General features: G+C 32.7%; 2 protein-coding genes across 7 annotated transcripts; both read left to right on the top strand.

The window, feature by feature from the left end:
* The first annotated feature begins 4976 nt into the window (after nt 1-4976).
* On the top strand, nt 4977-8526 carry LOC145165971 (Pentatricopeptide repeat (PPR) superfamily protein). Of its 6 annotated transcripts, none has more exons than XM_079084897.1 (4): nt 4977-5317; nt 5923-6509; nt 6598-6701; nt 6924-8526. In XM_079084897.1, exon 4 carries the CDS (start codon nt 6937-6939, stop codon nt 8320-8322), a length of 1386 nt encoding a protein of 461 aa, XP_078941023.1. In that variant the 5' UTR covers nt 4977-5317; nt 5923-6509; nt 6598-6701; nt 6924-6936; the 3' UTR covers nt 8323-8526. The 6 variants fall into 6 exon arrangements, with proteins under 6 accessions (XP_078941023.1, XP_078941024.1, XP_078941022.1 ...); XM_079084896.1 differs by having other exon boundaries at nt 4978-5317; nt 6435-6509; nt 6903-8526; XM_079084895.1 differs by having other exon boundaries at nt 4978-5317; nt 6903-8526.
* Nucleotides 8527-11453: 2927 nt separating this feature from the next.
* CCB3 (cofactor assembly, complex C (B6F)) lies at nt 11454-13701 on the top strand. Its single transcript, XM_079084892.1, has 4 exons — nt 11454-11589; nt 11736-11794; nt 12325-12455; nt 13244-13701. Exons 1-4 carry the CDS (start codon nt 11559-11561, stop codon nt 13596-13598), a joined length of 576 nt encoding a protein of 191 aa, XP_078941018.1. The 5' UTR covers nt 11454-11558; the 3' UTR covers nt 13599-13701.
* The last annotated feature ends 7187 nt before the right edge of the window (nt 13702-20888 follow it).

Below are 20888 nucleotides of genomic sequence, written 5' to 3'. Positions count from 1 at the left end.
TGCTTTGGTGAAGGCAACCCAAAAGGACCATGCACAATCGGGTCAAGTACCTACCAAATATGGTTACAGGCTTAGACACTAATCCAACAATTATCACCTTGCAAGCACGTAAAGTTTGCAACTTTACGTGATAAACATGCCTTGGGAAGTTGGATGTACAATATGGAGCCTTTGCATGGCTTAGAAAGCATCTGTATGGATGAAGGATTGAAGGGAATCAGCGAGTCGCAAGGTCGACTCGGCGAGTCATATGAAGATGGTCATGAACTCGACGAGATGATGAACAACTCGGCGAGTCCGATGAAGTTTGCCTTGGGCTCGGCGAGTCAGTCGAATGACTCGACGAGTCGGCTAGGGTTTTTCCCAAATCTTTGGGCACGCATGAACTCGGCGAGTTATCGGAGAACTCGACAAGACAACCAAGGATTTCACGACTTCTCGAGTTCAGGAAGGACTTGACAAGTCGGTGAACTACACTCGACGAGTCGGGTCAACATGGACTGTTGACTTTGACTGTGGACTTTGACTTTGACCTAGGGTTGACCAGTTGACCTCTGGGGGCATTTTGGTAATTTAGAAATTTATGGAACAAGGGTTTTATGGTAACTATAGGTGGTGGAGTTCGTATTGGTGATTCGAGAGTTGAGCCTATCATTTTCAGTGCGACATTGTGAGGTGAGTTTTCCTCACTATACTCAAGGGTCTAAGGCACCAAGGCCGGCCCTTTGGATTGTTATCTGGTTATGTTATGCTAGCATGATTTGTTAGATCGGTATCCTAGAGGGTAGGATAATATTATATGATATGTGGTATGATCTGTTAGATCAGCATCCTGGTAGATAGGATGGTGTTATGTGCTATGTAGTATGATCCGTTAGATCAAGTATTGTCTATAGACTGTTATGTGATTATCTGTTATATGTGCACATGTTTGTTTGGTGGTTGAGGCTTATCTGCTTTGTGCGAAAGCCAATAGACCTGGGCATTCCAATCTGTTGGTTGTGGGCCGTGAGTCTTCCATCCAGAGGATGACTGGACTCATAGTATGTGGTCATTCCAACCTGTTGGTTGTGGGCATGGGGTATTCCATCCCGAGGATGATTGGACCCATAGTATGTTGGCATTCCAACCGGATGGTTGAGGGCCTGTGGTATTCCAACCCGATGGTTGACTGGACCCATAGTATGTTGTTTATGATTATATGTGTATTGTTGCGGGTATGAGTATTTTGGGGGAACTCACTAAGCTTTCGGGCTTACAGTTTCAGTTTATTGTTTCAGGTACATCAGGGGATCGCGGCAAGGCGAAGGCGTGATCGTACAACTCCTCACTTTTTATGACTTTGTTTCTGGGATACTCTGATATGATACATTTTGAAAACAAGTTTTGTAATGGTTAATGGTTTTGGAAATGTTTTAAAAGTTTTAAATTGGGCATGATTTTTATGTGTGTGACATCAGAAACGAGAACAATATTTTTAATATAATTATAATCTGAGTAGGGAAGGAGAATTTTCAAAACCGAAATCATAAAGAGCATAGCAGTGCTCGATGTTGATGTCAGCGACAGAGGTTGACGTGCTGGTGGTGATGTCATATGCCTTTAGCGGAGCTTAAAGAAGATGTAGCCGATAACAGAGACATATCCCCTTCTGAACCTAAAGAAGCTCATCCCTTGCAAATTTGCATAGGAACAGGTTGGGTAAGCCACTTATTTTCTTATGAATCTATTCTTTGTGACTGTTCAATGGCTACTTAAAAAAACAACTATATAAACAACAATCACTCACTTCAAAAACCACCAACTCATTTCAATTCCATTCCAACCCTCTCTAATTCGATTCTAACTCTCGCTGATTGAATGGATGATGGATCCATCCGTTATGAAATATGTTATGGAAGAAAATCCTTATTTCTCATCTTCATTTGATGATGAAACCACTAATATTCATCTTTTGTCAGCATAATGCTCATCTTTATTTATGATGAAATCACTAATATTCATCTTTTGTCAGCATAATGCTCGAACTCAAACAAAACAAGTGTGACGAGAAATTCCATAGAAGGTTCCGAATGAGTAAATATTTTTCCACTTTAGAAACGAGAACAATATTTTTAATATAGTTATAATCAGAGTAGGGAAGGAGAATTTTCAAAACCGAAATCATAGAGGGCATAGAAGTGCCCGGTGTTGTTGTTAGTGACGGAGGTTGACGTGCTGGTGGTGATGCCATATGCCTTTAGCGGATCTTAAAGAAAAGGTGGCCGATAACGGAGGCACAACCCCTTCTGACCCTAAATAAGTTCATCCCTAAAGAAGTTCATCCCCTGCAAAATGTGCATAGGAACATGGTGGGTAAGCCACTCATTTTCTCATGAATCTATTCTTTGTGACTGTTCAATGGATACTTAAAAAAACTATATAAACATCAATCACTCACTTCAAAAACCACCAACCCATTTCAGTTCCATTCCAACCCTCTCTAATTCGATTCCAATTCTCTCTGATTGAATGAATGATGGATTCATCCGCTACGAAATATGTTAGGGAAGAAAATCCTTATTTCTCATCTTCATTTGATGATGAAACCGCTAATATTCATCTTTTGTCAACATAATGCTCGAACTCGAACTGAACAAGCGTTACGGGAAATTCCATAGAAGGTTTCGGATGAACAAATATTTTTCCACTTCAGAAACGAGAACAATATTTTTAATATAATTATAATCAGAGTAGGGAAGGTGAATTTTCAAAACTGAAATCATAGAGGGCATAGTAGTGCTCGGTGTTGATGTCAGCGACGAAGGTTGACGTGTTGGTGGTGATGTCATATGCCTTTAGCGGAGCTTAAAGAAGAGGTGGCCGATAACGGAGGTAGAGATCATTGTAGGTAACAGAGACAATGATCAGTGTCGGTGGTGGTGGTCGTGGTAGCAACCGAGGCAATGATCAGATCCAATAATGGTGTCGAGCGGCGTGAATGTATGAGGTTGGGAAGAAAAAAAAATGATCGTCGCCGTCTTCCACCTTAGGGTTTTGTTTATATAGCTTAAAGGCATTTAGTATTTTCACAGTGCTAGTAACGGAGATTAACGGTCCAGAACCAATGATATTAACAAAACCCTCAACATGGACTACCCATGAGAAAAAAATCGATACTAGGACCAAAAGTGTGATTTTAGCCAAACCATAGGGACCAAAACGTATTTTTAAAAAAATTAACAAAACCATCTTTCTATTTAACATAGACTCAGGACCTGCCGTTTTTTATTTTGCTCTGGCGGTTATCAATACCACTCCACCTAAATTCGACCCATGCGGATCAAACTTGTTGTCCCCGTAAGCAAATTACCCATCTATTTTCTAGTTCAGAGGCAACAAATGCTCTATCTATACCTGGTGGTTTAATTCTAATTTAATCGTTTCCCTTTTGTTCACTTTTAGTTTGTTTTCGAGGTTAACAAATGCATATTTCTCTTTGTTTATGCGGATATGTACTAGAATGAATCAATGAAGCCATTAGTCTAGTTTATTTACTATTTTTTTGGGATAATGACTTAAAAGGGTAATATATTTTTCGATTTGTACACATTTGGTCACTGGGTTTTTTTTTTCGTCCACATTTACCCCTTCAACTTGTTAAACTGTACACATTCAGTCCTTATGACCGGTTATTCCAGGTTAGTCGGAAAAAATAACTTAATAGGGTAGTATATTTCTCATTTTGTACACATTTAGTCCTTAATATTTTTGTACACATTTAGTCCTTAATATTTTTTTTTTGTTTCAAAATAAGTCATTTTTGTTTTTGTACACATTCAATACTTATGAATGTTTTATTTAGGTTTTTCTCACAACATCTTACGTGGGACAATCATTGATGAAGTGTGTGTGGTTGTTGATGTTTATGTGTAATGTCTCATTTTCACAACAAAAAATTTTCATTTTTAAATAAGGCAAAACTCCCTAATTATAAATCCATTATTAAGAAAAAACGTTTATTCCAAAATACATTTATCGAAAATCAGAGTAATATAAGAAATGCTGAATCCTCAATATTATTGATGAGTGTGTACAGTCATGCATTCGCCTTCCCACGATCAACAATAGAACCTGAAAACATAAACAACTGAGTAAGCACAAAGTTTAATGAGTTTTCCCCAAAATACCCGATACAACAAACGTATTATCATGCATAACGGGCCCACACTCATCAGATTGGAGTACCTTGGCCCACTCAGTCATCAGACTGGAATGCCAACATGCAACAGTTCCAATCAATCATCAAACTAGAATACCCAGGGTTTGTTGGCATGCCGCCTTAACCCAACCGCTCTTCTCGAGCCTCTGTGCCTACAGCTTATAGCTGGCCTGCACCAAGTATCTCGGTCTACAGCATATAACAGGACCACCTCAACCTATCCCACCACCATATGACTATCCCACATAAGATGTCGTGAAAAAAACCTAAAGAAATCATTCATAAGTACTGAATGAATACAAAAACAAAAATGACTTATTTTGCAACAAAAAAAATTATTAAGGACTAAATATGTACAAAAATATTAAGGACTAAATGTGTACAAAGTGAAAAATATATTACCCTATTAAGTCATTTTAACCGGCTAACCTGGAGTAGTCGGTCATAAGGACTAAATGTGTACAGTTTAACAAGTTGAAGGGGTAAATGTGGACGAAAAAAAACTCAGTGACTAAATGTGTAAAAATCGAAAAATATATTACCCTTTTAAGTGATTATTTTTATTTTTTTTTTTTGTAAAATGTACATATTGACGACGGAACAGCCCTTAAGTCATTATCTTATTTTTTTTTTTTTTTTTTTGGTACAATGTACATATTGACCAGGGGACAGCCCTTATGTTAGGTTAATACTTTATTTGTGGAAGATCATAGGTTAGAGACTTAGCGGCTGTTTTTTGCCTCTAAATTTGAAAATTAAGAGCATATCTTTTAGACCGTTTGGTAGCCTATTATTTTTTGCTTATTAATTTTGTGAATGTCTCTTAAACTTTCAGATACAGAACAATGTCTGAAATTTTAAAAAACGCGTCTTTCCGCTTGTACCCCAAAATTTCAGCGCTTCTTTTCTTCACCAGCGCTTCTTTTCTTCACCTCATACTTCAACGAGACCGACGCCCACTTCTCCCTTTCACTTCCTCTCCGAGCTGCCTCCCTTCACCAGCGACTTCGCCGCCTCCTCTATCTCCGCCGGTAGCGCCGCCTCCATCTCCGCCTCCTCTATCTCCGCCGGTAGCGCCGCCTTCCTTCGTCAAAATAGTCGATTTTCCGATTCCAGGTGAGATTATCATTCTGTTTGCCCTAAAACTCGATAATAAAATGTTTTGCTTATGATGTTTTTTTATCTGAAATCAAATAGACATGGTTGTTTGTTTTTTTTTCTTCCTTTCTGAAATCAGATTCTTGAATGGTTAGGAAGGTTTTTATTTTATTTTATTTTATTTTTATTTTTTATATTTTTTTTCTAAATCAGATTCTCGAATGGTTATGAAGGGTTTTTTTTTTTTTTTTTTTTTTTTTTTTTTTTTTTTTTGGAATGGCTTTCTTTCTGAAGTCAGATTATTGTTGTTTTGTTTTGCTTGCTGAAATCATATGTTTTTTCTTGATATTAAAATATGTTGATTTGTTTTTCTAAAACCTGTATTTGTTTATTGAAATGGTTTGGTTTTATCAATTCATAGATGTTAGTTTATGAAATCAGTTCATATAGATGGTTGTTTTCTTACACTCAATTGGGAGTGGGTTATTGACTACAAAGTGTTTGTAGAAATGCTCCAATGAGTTGAACTTCACTAAAAGCATACTCTTAGCAGTTTTCTTACACTCAATTGGAGTGTTTTTTTAATCTGAAATGATAAATCTGGTAAAATTACTTGTTTACAGAAGAACCATGTACATGTTCTTGGAGATCTCTTTTGGGAGGTTCACATCAGAGTCATTAGCTTGGGAAAAATGGTCAACATTTTTTCATAAATGCTATGTTGAAGAAGACAAGAGTTATGTCCAACCTGTATTTTAAAGTTATGAACATACAGAGTGGTTTAAATGTTGGTAAAATGTTTTATATGTAAATGTAGATTTCTCAAAATTTTGATAGTTTTATTGGATATTTATTATTATTTTTAATCAGAAGGGTAAAATAGAACCGAAAGAGAAATTGATTTGCTATTTAGTATTGAACACAAATCCACTTTTTTTTTTCCCCTATAAAAGCATGTCATTTCTGAGCTAGATATGTGAAGTTGGGTGTTTACAATTAGAATTGGTTACATATTGCTATCAAGTATTAAACAGAAAGATTGCCAAGACAAAGTATGCTATTCTAAATAAGAAAATGAGATGCACATTGACTTTTGAGATCATTAACATTTTTAGTATTTTTTTGTTTTTGCAAGAGTGTAATGAAGTCGTCAAGCTCTTCCAAACACCAATATCCCATTATCAGCTTCAACCAACTTGGCAGAACCTATGTATGTAAACATCCTTTTTCCTCCTTTTTTTTTCCTTTTAATTATTACTCCCTCTGTCCTCCTCTGAAATTGCAACTTCTGAATTTAGGTCATACACATACAGAAAGTTTGACTATTAGTTAAATGTCTAAAATACCCAAGTAGAGACAATCTTGTAAACTAAAATCATTACCCTTCAGGAGGGGCAAGCAGGTAATTTTAGCTTCATAGGGTCAAAATACAGAAAGCAGCCATTGTATTTTCACCATCATATCACTTTAACGATTAAACCATTATATTTTTTTAACCTTTTAAAAAAACAAATTTCCCAATTACTGGCAAAATACAGAAAAGTAAAATGTAATGTCAAAATTTTATTGATTTAGCCTTTAAACAAGTGCTCTTTCGTGATAGTTCATTGGCTAAATCCATCAGAATCACCAAATTAATGAGGAAAGACCACTACAACCTGTTATCCTTACTACACAAGCATCACTGCAACCGCCGATCGATTCAACAAATCCACGCTCACTTGGTCACCACTGCCGCCATAATCCAAACACCACCACCACCAGTCAGTATCTGGACCACCATCCTCCACCATTATTCACTTGGGAATTCCCCCGATGAGGCTTTTTTGCTCTATAAGCACCATCTCCACCCCACCACCTTGTTTTATGGCGATAGTTTCACATATGCTTTCTTGATAAAATCCTGTGCCAATTCACATCTACCCATGTCGGGTTCACAACTCCATTCTCTCACATTCAAATTCGGGTTTGAGAGTCATGTTTACGTCCAAACCGCTTTAGTCAACATGTATGTTGTATGTGGTCATTTACTCGAATGTCGCAAAGTGTTCGATGAAATACCTGAAAGAAATTTAGTCACATGGAATGTTTTAGTAACTGGTTTAGCAAAACTCGGTGAAATTGTGCTAGCGCGATCTTTCTTTGATATGATGCCTATTAAGAATGTTGTTTCTTGGAGTGGTATGATAGACGGGTATACACGAGCAAATCAACCCAAGGAAGCAATTTCATTGTTTAGACACATGCTTGCACTTAATGACAATACAAAGCCAACTGAGATCACCATTTTAGCAGTTTACCCCGCGATCTGGAATCTAGGGTCTTTGGAGTTATGTCAGTCAATTCATGCTTATGGGGAAAAAAACGGATTTTATATGATAGATATACGTGTTACGAATGCTTTAATTGATGTGTATTCAAGGTGCGGAAGTGTGGAGAGTGCTTTGCGAGTTTTTGAAGGCATAACAAGTGAGATGAGGAATTTAGTGTCGTGGACATCGATTATCTCTGTATTTGCAATGCATGGAATGGCAAGGGAGGCTGTGGATAGTTTTAAAAGAATGGAGGAAATAGGGATGAAGCCTAATAGAGTTACTTACTTGAGTATTCTAAGTGCTTGTAGTCATGGAGGATTAGTTGAAGAAGGGTTAGTGTTTTTCAAGAAAATGGTGGATGAGTCTGGTATTGTGCCTGATATAAAGCATTATGGGTGCTTGGTTGACATGTTGGCGAGAGCAGGGAGGATTGAAGAAGCAGAGAAAGTGGCTTTGAAGGTGCCTAAAGATTTGGATAATGATGTGATTTGGAGGGTGCTTCTTGGGGCATGTAGCTCCTATAATAATGTTGAGACAGGGAAGAGAGTCACAAGGAGAATATTTGAAAAGGAGAAAGGTTATTCTAGTGATTATGTGCTTATGTCAAACATCTTCTCTAGTGTTGGTGACTATGTTGATTCAGAGAAGGTTAGGAGGAAAATGGATCAAATGGGTGTTTCTAAACTACCTGGTCGCAGTTCCATCTAAGCTTTGAAATGGCAAAAAGGTGATATGACTTATGAGGTTTGAACCCATGGGGAATATACATTGGAGCTGAAGTTTGCTCATATATTTATGCAGATTGGTAATTGTGTTGGTGTGGGAAATTATTAGTCTTGGTTTGTTTGCAAGCCCCATTAATGAGACATTCAGGGAAGTAAACGATTAATGATTTAAAGAAATCATTTTCTATGTTGTGTGGTTTTTGGGTATTTTTGAGAAGCAATCGTAATTTGGTCCAAATACTGTAATTGTACATGAGAACCGCAAATAAAGTATATAATATTACAACTTCAAAGTTCACACCAACACAAAATCTACTCACCGATGCCATTTAGCTCAAGTGGTTGAGAGTTCAAGTCTTATTTGCGATAGTTGTGTAATTTATGAGTAAATTAGAATGTGTATGCCGTTGTAAAAAAAACAATAAATAAAAAAAATAATAAATAAAAAAAATCTTCAAACTGCCAAAACTTAAAAAATGGTAATCATTATGAAATTATGGCCTAAAAAAGATAATTTGGTTAATAGGAAAAATAAATTACGTGTATTAGTATACATTCACTCAATTATAAACTAGACTTCCAACTCAAGTTCTTGAGGTTTCATAACCGTTATAAAAGACAAACCTATATCATATATACATGCATAAATATTTAGGCTTGCACAAAAAAACCGGTTCAGGATCCGAACCGGAAAACCGGTTCACTATGAACCGGTCCACCAGGAACCGAACCGATTCAAGAACCGAAACGCCGGTTTGCACCCGTTCAAGATTTTAGACATTGAAACCGGTTTAGAACCGGTTTAATAACCGTGAACCGGTAGTCAAACCGATCGAACCGGTTTAGAACCGATTGAACCGGTGTAACCGGTTTAGATAGGTTCGAGTTTTTCTAAGACGGAACCGGTTTGAACCGAACCGGTTTATGCATGAACCGGTTTTACTATTCACGAATCGGAACCGAACCGGTTCGGTTTGGAAAAAAAAACCGGTTTGTTCACCCCAGCATAATACAGCCAAACATGCTACAGCTATAAAGGACATAAGCAAACCCAAAAGGAACCATGGAACAAGAAAAGGGCCTATATAAATTTGGCCCAACGATTGGACAAACTATTGTACACTTATGACTAGAGGTGCACATTAGCCTGTTTTAACCCGTTTTGGTTTTTTAAAGAAACCCGTCTATTTTTTATTATTATTAGTTTTGGTTAAAATTTGTATTAGTTTTGGTTAAAATTTGTATGTTTTTCGGTTGAAATTGAGTTAAAAAATCGGTTCTTTTGGTTTAAAAAACAAGTCCAGTCAGAAAAACCGGGGTAAAAATTCGGGTTGCAAATTTTTTTAAAGCCTATATCAAATTGTCAGTTCGTTTATAGTTGAATTGGTTTTTAAAAAAACCTGTTCATATATTTTTACTGCTGCTTTTTTTTTTTTTTTTTTTTTTGGTTTTTAGGAAAGAAAAAACGGTTGTGTTTATCTACCTCTCACTATAATCATTAAGCCATATAATACAAGGAAGTGGAATTACCAAATCGAAAAAAAAAACATTTTATTTCCTCTTCTTATTAATGTTTCCATCATTTACACTTTATGTCCTTGCACCGTTAGGACTTGACACATAAAACCTTCAAGTAAACTAACTTTCTTTTAAAAAGAATAGTCTTGTACTCCAAAATAGCAACACTTTCCATTATGACTTATAATATTTCAATTAATCCTTGCCTAATCATTCCATGCCAACAACCATTATTTTCTCCAAATAAGAATTCTTAATATAATACCTAAATTGCATAGAAAGTTTTTGGATGTTACAAAGGGTTTATCCATAAGTAAATGGGTTCCATGTGAAAAAAACGGGATAATGACTTAAAATGGTAATATATTTTTCAATATATATACATTTGGTCACTGAGTTTTTTTTTCGTCCATATTTACCCATTCAACTTGTTTAATTGTATACATTTAGTCTTTATAATTGACTACTCTAGGTAAGCCGGAAAAAATGACTTAAAAGGGTAATATATTTCTCACTTTGTATACATTTAGTCCTTAATATTTTTTTGCAAATTTAGTCATTAATATTTTTTTTTGTTGCAAAATAAGTCTTTGTTGCTTTTCTACACATTCAATACTTATGATCAGGTTTTTTAAGTTTTTCTCACGACATCCTACGCAGAACAATCATTAGTAAGGTGTTCGGGGTTGTTCATGATTATGGCCACTGCGACCTCGGTTGCTCGGTTGCTTAGTTCTTGTGGTTTGGCTTAGGTCTTGTGTTTTGGACATCGTGAATTCTTCATACGATCACAGATTTTAATGATCTTTATATCCATGTGTTTGTATTTGAGTCTACTATAATTTTATATTACGATTTTATAAAAAAAACGTTCATACATACATAAAAATCACATGAATATAAGTAAAAATATATATTGCTTTTTAACGAGAGTAATCTAAACGAAAATTATAGTTGACCCAAATACGAACGCATGGATATAAAAATCGTTAAAATTTCTGATCGTATAAAGAAGTTACGACGTTCAAAACACAAGACTAAGCCAAACCACAAGAACTAAGCAACCAAGCAGTCGAGGCCGCGGCGGCCATAACCATGAACAATCTCGAACACCTTATTAATGATTGTGTCGCGTAGGATGACATGAGAAAACCCTAAAAAAACATGTCATAAATACTGAATGTGTACAAAAACAATGATTTATTTTGTAACAAAAAAATATTAAGGACTAAATGTGTAAAAAAAATATTAAGGATTAAATGTGTATAAAGTGAGAAATAGATTATCCTTATAAGTCATTTTTTCCAGCTTATCTGAAGTAGCCGGTCATAAGGACTAAATGTGTACGGTTAAACAAGTTGAATGAGTAAATGTGGACGAAAAAAAAAAATTTAATGATCAAATATTTAAAAATCGAAAAATATATTACCATTTTAAGTCATTATCCAAAAATAAAAAAAAAGAAAAAAAAAAAGTATTTAGGTCATTGTACGTGCTGTCAACTTGAGAGGCTATATCAGTGGATGAAAACATGCCTAAATTACTTTTTTATTTTTTATTTTTTTTTATTTTTTATTTTTCACAAGTCTTTGTTCGGTTGATGTAAAAACCCGACCGGACTAGACCGTTCAAAACCAGGATAACATTCTCTTCTATTTCTGGAAAGAAGTTCTATCATACCTTCTTCCCAATTTAGCTTCAATGGCTGCATCTTGTTCAGTTCAGAGCAAATGTACAATTTTTATACTTAATTCAATAATTAGGGCTCGCGTTTTACCTACATATGTCTAAATTCAAGCATTGTTTGGGCAAATTCATCTTTGGATTAACATATCGACTCAGGATCTGCTGTTTTCTTTTCTCCTTGCAATTTTGCAGGTTATGCAGTACCACTACACCTAATTTCGACCTCAGGCGGATCAAATTTTTTCGTCCCTGTAAGCTAATTCTCCATCTCTTCTTTATTTTACTAGGCAGCAAATGCTCTCTCTATATCTGTTGGTTCAATTCTGCTTTGATCGCTTCCCTTTTTTTTTTTTTTTTTTTTTTTTTTATTTTGAGTAAGTTTCTGAAAGCTACCAAATGCAGATTTCTCTTCGTTTATGCGTGTACGTATGTATTTGAATGGTTCCATTAGTCCAATTCATTTACTAAATTTTGTCAAATGTAATTGACTAGGTGAGAGCCTTAAGGGAACATGAAACTGTTAGGTTAATTCGTTGCTTGTGGAAATCATGGATTTGTGTAATGGAATCACAAGAGAAATGGAAATGTTGCATAAAAGGGATATTTACTATTCAGTATTGAACAAAAAACCACTTTTATATTCGTTTTTTTTCATATAGATCAGTCAAATACCGTATGATATTCATAATTTAGTGATCAATGTGAAGTTAAGAAGGAAACTTTTATGATATCTTTACATTTGAAGGTTGAAACACTCAATTTTTTCTCTCTTGTGTTTCAGAAATCCATATGCCCAACAAAAAGAAAACCAAATCAGCAAGTCCAAAGATATCGAGCATGTTGCCTTTTAGAAGTTGCAGTTCCTAGCATTGATATTCCCTTATCAGCTTCATTTAACTTGGCAGATCCCATGTATGTAAACCTTCCTTTCCCCCTTCTTTTTTACTTTTAATTATTACTCCCTCCATCCTGTGAAATTTCAGAACTTGGAAGTTAATTAGACCATACACATATACATATTCCAGATGAAAATTTTGACTATTAGTTAAATGTCTAAAATACCCTTCAATTACTACAAATAGGGACAATCTTGTAGACTAAAAGCGATACCCTTCAGGGCCAAACAGGTAGTTTTAGCTTTGATGTTATGGAATTAATGTAAATCTTGCATGGAGGGGGCACTTTTATGGGTAAAATAGAGAAAATCACTTGAACTTTTACTACATAATTATTTTCTGTACATATCAAACCATTAAACATTTTTTACTGTTAAAAAAAAAAACAATCTTCCTGGTACCCGTTTTGGAAAAAGGGTAAGATATAAAAATTATAGTTCAATGGCTAAATCAAGAGGAATATAATATTTTAGTGGCTAAATCGATAAAAATAATAGTCTAGTAGCTAAACTGATAAAAGATAATAGTATAATAAAACCAAAAAAAAAAAGTTTGTTGGTCATTTGGATACAATTAGAAATTTCGCAACTTAAAAGAGCAAATAAAGCGTTATTGGTGGTCATTTTTCCTTTCTTTTAAACAGTCATCGAAAGTATAATGGATTAATCACCAAAGAAAGATTATTAAGTAACTAAATCAATAAATTGGTGAAAGTACCAATGCTTTTTTGTGTTTTGCTTTATTTTTATCATCAATTTTGGTGGATATATATTTATTTGTAACCCGAACCATTGCTCTAAACAGAAGAGATGCATCGGACTTGATACCAGAGTACATGCAAAGGTTGGTTTTAATGGATCTGGACCCGGGAACAGCTAAGTTGGCAATACCCATATTGGGGCCTTTACTATCAGCATTTTCATTCCTCTTCATTGTAAGAATTGTCATGTCATGGTATCCAAAGCTTCCTGTTGAAAAATTCCCGTATGTAGTAGCATACGCCCCTACAGAGCCGATTTTGACAGTCACACGCAAGGTGATTCCTCCCCTTGGTGGAGTTGATGTAACTCCCGTGGTTTGGTTTGGATTGATCAGTTTCCTTAATGAAATATTAGTTGGCCCTCAGGGCCTCCTTGTCCTCCTATCTCAACAGGTTTAGATTATGTAATAATGAATCATAAACAGAATCTACAATTTTTCAACCCCTACCTTTCACTCTCTCTGAATATAATAGTTACCGGATGTTTCCTTTGACGTAATAAGCTTTATGGGTTAAGCAGTTAATTTGGATAGCTATACATGTTTGTTTCCTCTTGACTTGATCTAAACAGAATGACTTAATGGATTAAGCTCGGAAAAATGGCTTAATGTATTAAAAACTAACTGTTTACCTATTTGATTTTTTTTTTATCCAACTCCTATCACATTAAAATTGATAAACATTGTTAAGATTGATAAATATTGGAATTCAAGAGTAACGGTTTGTTGAATCTAAAAAAGAAAACAAGTCTTGTGTTTGATAACATTTTATCCAAACATGATCACCTACAAAGCTACTTTAGTCACATTAGACTTGATGAAAAAAAAAAAACAATCTTTTACTCTAGTTGCTTGGAATATTTTACTCTAGTTGCTTGGAATAGCCATGTTGGTTGTGTGAAGGATCGGTCCGAAAGATATTTTTCATTTTGTATGCATTTAATTATTGATGTTTTTTTTTTGTTTATATTTAACCATTTAATTTTTTTTTTTTGTATATATTTAGTCTTTATAACCGGTTACTTCATATTAAGCTGGAGATGATGATTTAATAGGACAATATAGTTCTCAGTTTGTTCATATTTAATCTTTAATGTTTTTTTGTTGCAAAATAAGTTTTTGTTGTTATTTTACATATTCAGTCATTATGACAAAATTCTTCAGGTTTTACCCAGTTAAATTATTTTTCTCAACTTAACCTGAAGTAGCCGGTTATAAATATATACAAAAAAAATATCAATGACTAAATATGTATAAAATTAAAATTATATTACATTATTAAGTTATTTTTCCTAAATTAACATAAAATGCATGATTAAAACCACTTCTTTTTTTGTTCAATTTTAATGCATATATTCATATAATTTATTTTTACTTTCATTTGCTATTGAAATCATATTTCATTGTTCATCAATTTGTCCCTATTTTATCATATTTCAAAAATATTCCATAAACTTTAAACATGACACTTAGGTCGTGTTTGGCGTACCACAACTAGCTTATTTTTTGAGTTTTTTTAAGTTGTTGTGTTTGGCAAACCAAAAAATAGATTATAAGCTAGCTTTTTAAAAAGCTACTTAGACTAGCTTTTTAAAAAAAATTTCAAATATACCCCTTAATTTATTATAAAAACACATTATTTTAAATGTCCTTTTATGTCATTTCACATTTTTCAGCTAGTTTTACCAAACGTCATTTTTATCAGCTAGCTTCACAACTAGTACACAAAACATAGCCTTAGTATGCGTTAATTCTATATACACTATCAAATGTCTTTAAGGAACCAGATGATTTTTCAATCAATAAGATATTTTTAAAACATTACCTTTCCCCTTTAACAAATCACAATCATAGTGGTCTTGTTTTCGTCAAATCAACATAATTTTCTTCACAAAAAGAAAAGTTACAAATTTCTAAATATATTTTGTTCTTAAGATATATATATATATATATATATATATATATATATATATATATATATATATTGCGGATATATATATATATATATATATATATATATATATATATATATATATACTAGGTGTGAGACCCGTGTATTACACGGGTTGATTTAAAAAAAAATTAAACATTAAAATATAAACAAAAAATATTTTTTAATGTACAACTTTAAATTAAGAAAGGAAGAAATGTATTTATTGCAATTTAATATCATATATATGATATTTAATACTTTACATATACAAGTATATATCTTTAATTTAAAAATTGAAACAAACCAAAATTTGACAAATGGATAATATTTATTTCAAAAATACCACAAAATGACAAGTGTCAAAACTCATGAGAGATTGACACGTGACAAAAAAACATTTATTTATTAAGGAGGATATATATATATATATATATATATATATATATATATATATATATATATATATATATATATATATATATATATATATATATATATATATATATATACCTTTTCCGTTGTTTGCTTCATATCTTTTTATTTTAGTAAATGATTCAAAATCAAATTATTCTTTTTCGTTTGTAAGAGGGTTTTCACCATAGGTTTACAAAATTATGGGTTTTCACCATAGGTTTACAAAATTATATGCACGAAGAAAATTATAGTAATATGATAAAAGAGATGTTTATTAGGGAGGAAGGTATCGTGAGGTTTTGAAGCTTAGGTACCGACGGTACCACCGACATTTGGTTCCGAGTAGAAATGGTTTCAATGGGTTTGAACACTTATTTAATTGAATGGCTTTAGAAACCCGCTGGTATTCCCTATTCAATATGCAATTTTGCATCATGCACGTGCCTTCATTTTTTTTTACTTTACTTTTTAATATAATTTTGTATAACTATATTAAAATGAATACTTTATAATTCATTTAAATGAAAAATATTATGTTTTATTTTAATTTATATTTTCTAATTTAATTAAATAAAAAAAATGATGTACCAAGTGGGTTGAGTGGATTGGGGAAGATAGGGTTTCCATATGTTGTTGGTTGGGAAATATGGAAGAGAGAGAAGAGAAAAAAGATGATGTGGCAGTGGGTTAAGTGGGTTGGGAGGGAATGATTCCCTCCTCCCTTATGAGTTTTGAAATTTAAGACTTATATTATAATACATATATTCAATCATATAATTTTGATTGTTTCTATTCATCGATTGCGTATAAATAAATTTTTTGTATAAATTTTGATTTAATATTATTTGCAAGTATTTTTAAATTAAATTAATTTAAGAACTATTTATTTGTTTATTTATTCAATTTTTTCAACCATATTCATTTGAAATCTCCACAACTTTTCATCTTATGGTATTTAATAGATTGCGTAGTTAAAATATTTTTACTATATAACTCCTATAACTTTTCAACTTATGTTAGTTAATTCATTACTTAATCGAAATATGTGAATTTACATTGGCCATATTGTTTATTTTATTATTACACTAGGCGTATACTCGCAAGTTGGGCAAGAGCAATATTGTGTGATAAAAAATATTCACAAATCATATATCAACATAAAAACTTTAGATGTAGTCAAAGTATACAAAAAATTAAATATAAACCAGTCATCATAACTCACAACATATAGTTTGTTTTAATAATGAATTTTCATCCAAAACTCAAACAATCACATTTATATATAAAGAGTCCAACATTAAAAATATAAGGGAACACAATACATATATGATCTCAAAATTTAAAATATATAAAAGAAAAATGTACTAATAATAACACAAAAATCATTTTTAAGATGTTTTTTTATCAAATATTTATATTATTTTTAATAATCATTATTATTTTATGATAATCAAGTTTTACTTTTGTTAAATGCTAGTATCTAACTTTTTTTAAAATGTTTTACCACTTAAGTTTCATTTATGTTGTATTTATATATAAAAAAATTAATGTTTAACTACTAATTTGACAATAATGTCATAATTTTTCTATCATCTTTTTATAAGATAATGTTAATCTTAAAAGATTCTACTAACCAAATAACAGTCGAATGTTTAATAGAACAACAAAAAATCATTTTTTTGGATATATAGATAAAAAAAGATCACATATGATGTACATACTTGTAGGGATGAACAGCAGAACTGGGTACCCCTTTCAGAATCGGAACCGCCTTAAGCGGTTCTGGTTCTTATTTTTAAGAAACCGATACCCATTGGGTACCTGCCGAAACCGATATATATATATATATATATATATATATATATATATATATATATATATATATAGAGAGAGAGAGAGAGAGAGAGAGAGTGAGAGAGAGAGAGAGTTAGGTTCAAATGTGGATTGACATCTATTGTGTGGTCGTGTGGACAATGCTATTCTGTGAGAATGACAAAGAAAATAAGTTTTTTGATAATATGAATACGTTCAATCTTACATAACTATTGTCATTAACACGAATTCTCACTAATTAAATCGTCTATGAGGTTATTATAGACTTTTTATTATTATTCTCATTCTGTCAGAATGTTGTCAGAATGTTTATTGAGTTGTTTTCTGTCAGAATGAAAATGAGTGAAAAACGATGTTTAAGAACAAAAATGAATAAGAATTATTGAGAATGCATGAAAATGACGATATTTTTGTAAGGTTTAATGTATTCGCATTACTAAACAACTTATTCTCTTAGTAATTCTCATAGAATAGCACTGTCCACACGTCCAGACAATAATCTCATTTTTTGTGTAGTATCTTAAATAACATCATTTAAAATTCTATAATTTTGAGTAATTTGTTTTGAACCTTTAATGGTTTTAAGAAACATGCACATATTTTTTCGTCATGATATTCAAACTATTGATATTTTCTAATCATCATTTTTAACAGGTAGAGAATTACATATCGATGTTATCAATAACTTCATGTAAGTTTACAATAGATATACTTTTATTGGTTTTAAAAATTCAACAAATTTAACAAACTGGGTATCCAATATTGCAACCGCTATCCGCCGGTTCCGGTTCCGCTTCCAACATTTTAGGAACCACCAGTTCCTGTTCTGGTTCCAGATAATTAGCGCGGGTACCCGCCTAAGCTCATCTCTACATTGTTGCATATCAACTATAAACTCTCTCACTCATTGATAACCACTAATTTAAATGATTGTAATTCTAAAACAAAATAAAATAAATTAATAAATGATTATCGAAACCAAACATATTATACATTGATTTACTAAATCAAATACACATATATCTAAATTTACGATGTAAATTGATTTTTTTTTGTAAACCAATAATAATTAGGGATGATACAAAATAACTCTAAAAACATTAAAATTCAAAAATATCTATTTAGACAAATTTGTTTAATGTATCTGTCACACCCCCAAACCAGACGGCGGAAACGTCCGGGGGTGGATGACTTCACTTGTAGTATCACAACACATGTGTTATAGTAATTAAAGTACAAACAACCATTACATTAAAAAATGTAAGTATTTACATGTGTTCAATCATTGTATATTAAAACCAAAATAGTTATACAAAAGAAGAAGATAAGACTCAAAATTGATCCATCTTCTCAAAAGCTCAGGGAGTACTTGTCTACTGGTTCCCTGAGAATACAAGTAATTTGAAAAGAGAGTATCAACATAAAGTTGAGTGAGTGCATAAGTGTTTATGCTTAAAAGAATGTTTTATGTTTCTTGAATATGCAAACTGTTCAAGAAAATCCTATATTTTCTGCTGTATATGAAATGTAGTTTTAACCACATAAAATCGTTCTGTTTGTAAACCAATGTTATGTATTTGTATTCCTTTTGTAAAACTTGTAACTGAGAGTGTGTCTGGTTCCACCAGCTGTTATTGTAAACTGTAATGTAATACTATAAATTGTATCTTGTAAAACTAGTACTTTGAAAATGTACTTATGTTTAGTTATTTATACAATAACGTATTGTTAATATCTTTTATATGAGTTATTATAACCATACTGACTAGATGGCCTGACCCAACGCTATGAATGTGTTGAAAGCTGTTGATAACAACTGTCACTCGTAGGCGTGTATGCCTGACTGTAGCTAGCAGTCTGAGTGCGGGGTTGTCAATCCCAATATAGATCTATACAAACATTGTTTCGATCCCCGACTGGAGATTCTGGTTATAATGTCAGGACTTTAACTATATTGTTTAAAATAAATTAAACAACCTGTATCAAATGACTCATAAAAAGCATATAAACTTTACATGTATATTAGTTATGAAAACCCAATCATTCTAAAATAAATGATTGACAGTATGTTCTTGAATTAGTATTCTTAACATGTATATGAAAGATGTAAACTCTTGATTAGTTTTGAATCAAACCTTTGTTCTTGTAAAAACAATGTACTTTAGTATACTTGAATAGTGAATTAATGTTCTGTGAATCATAAAGTATACCTATTATAATTTATATGTACTTTCTGAATTGACCGAGTATTCATGAATGCAACCCCTTGCTCAACATGTTACAAAGGGTATTTGAACTTAATGAAATAGCTTTTATACTTATATACATATACAAATATATATAAGTAAAATTTAAATGACACTCGGACAAATAACTGATACTTATAATCCCACATCCAAACAAGGAAAAGGAACCAAAGTGGGTTATCAGTCCTAAGCCTTTTAAATCTTATATATATATATATATATATATATATATATATATATATATATATATATATATATATATATATACGATTTCCGGGGAAAATATAAGTTTATAAAAACATTTAAAAGAAGTTTAATATTTTGAAATACTTTTGGTGACTTAATGTCATTTTGATAAGATGTTTGAAACCTTTTGTTTATAACACAAAATCTTTGTGTTAGACTTGTATTCCCCCCCCCCCCCTTAAAACAGTAAAAAATATGAAAATACGGGGGTATGAACTCACCTTTTGGAAGGTGATTCAAATGATGATTTGGTATAGGATGTTTAGTTCCACAAGTGAAATCTCGTAGAAAAACAAGTCCTATATAATGATTTGTATAACATATATGCATCCAATTAGCTAATATAATCATAGAAATGATTGGAAATTGGATTAATTTGTAAGTATAACTTACAAATTGGAGTGTTTGAAGCTAAAATGGAAGCTGATAGGTGTTCACGGCGAAGAGAGGGGTTCACGGCCCTAGCTTGAAGGGTTCACAGTCCAATGTTCTTGAATGATTGAAGAACACTTGATGATCCTAAGCACGTTTCTAAGAAGATTCAAAGGTTTTCAGGTGCTTGTTCTTCGTGTTCTTCGCGTGTTCTTCGTGTTCTTCGTGAAGACTAGTGAAATCAAATGATTTTCAGCCTAGTATAAGAAGATTGAATGGTGTTCTTGAAATGATAACAAGATCAAGAAATGATACCTGTTGGATCTTATGAAGAACTAGTGTTTTAACACTTGAATATGATGATAAAGGATGAATAAAGCATGTTCTTGAGGAGAGAGGTTGTTCTTTGTGTTCTTGGCTGATGATACTTGAGAGAAAAAGGCTTGGAATGGTGTTTGATACTGCAAAAAGTGAAGAAAACTCGACTGAAAAGTATATGTATCCGAGGGTTCACGATCCAAGGGTTCACGGCCGTGAACCTCGTATATGGTCCGAAGTCGGCTGGCCGAGAAGGGTTTACGGTTGTGAGGTCGGCTAGAATGATCACGGCTGCAAGGGTTCATGGTCTGAGGAGTTCAGGGCCGTG

The sequence above is a fragment of the Lactuca virosa genome, chromosome 3, assembly GCF_052849685.1.
Source record: "Lactuca virosa cultivar CGN04683 chromosome 3, Lactuca_virosa_CGN04683_v6, whole genome shotgun sequence".
Lineage (NCBI taxonomy): Eukaryota > Viridiplantae > Streptophyta > Magnoliopsida > Asterales > Asteraceae > Lactuca > Lactuca virosa.
The sequence above is the reverse complement of the archived record's forward strand: the minus strand, read 5'-3'. Positions and strand labels throughout refer to the sequence as shown.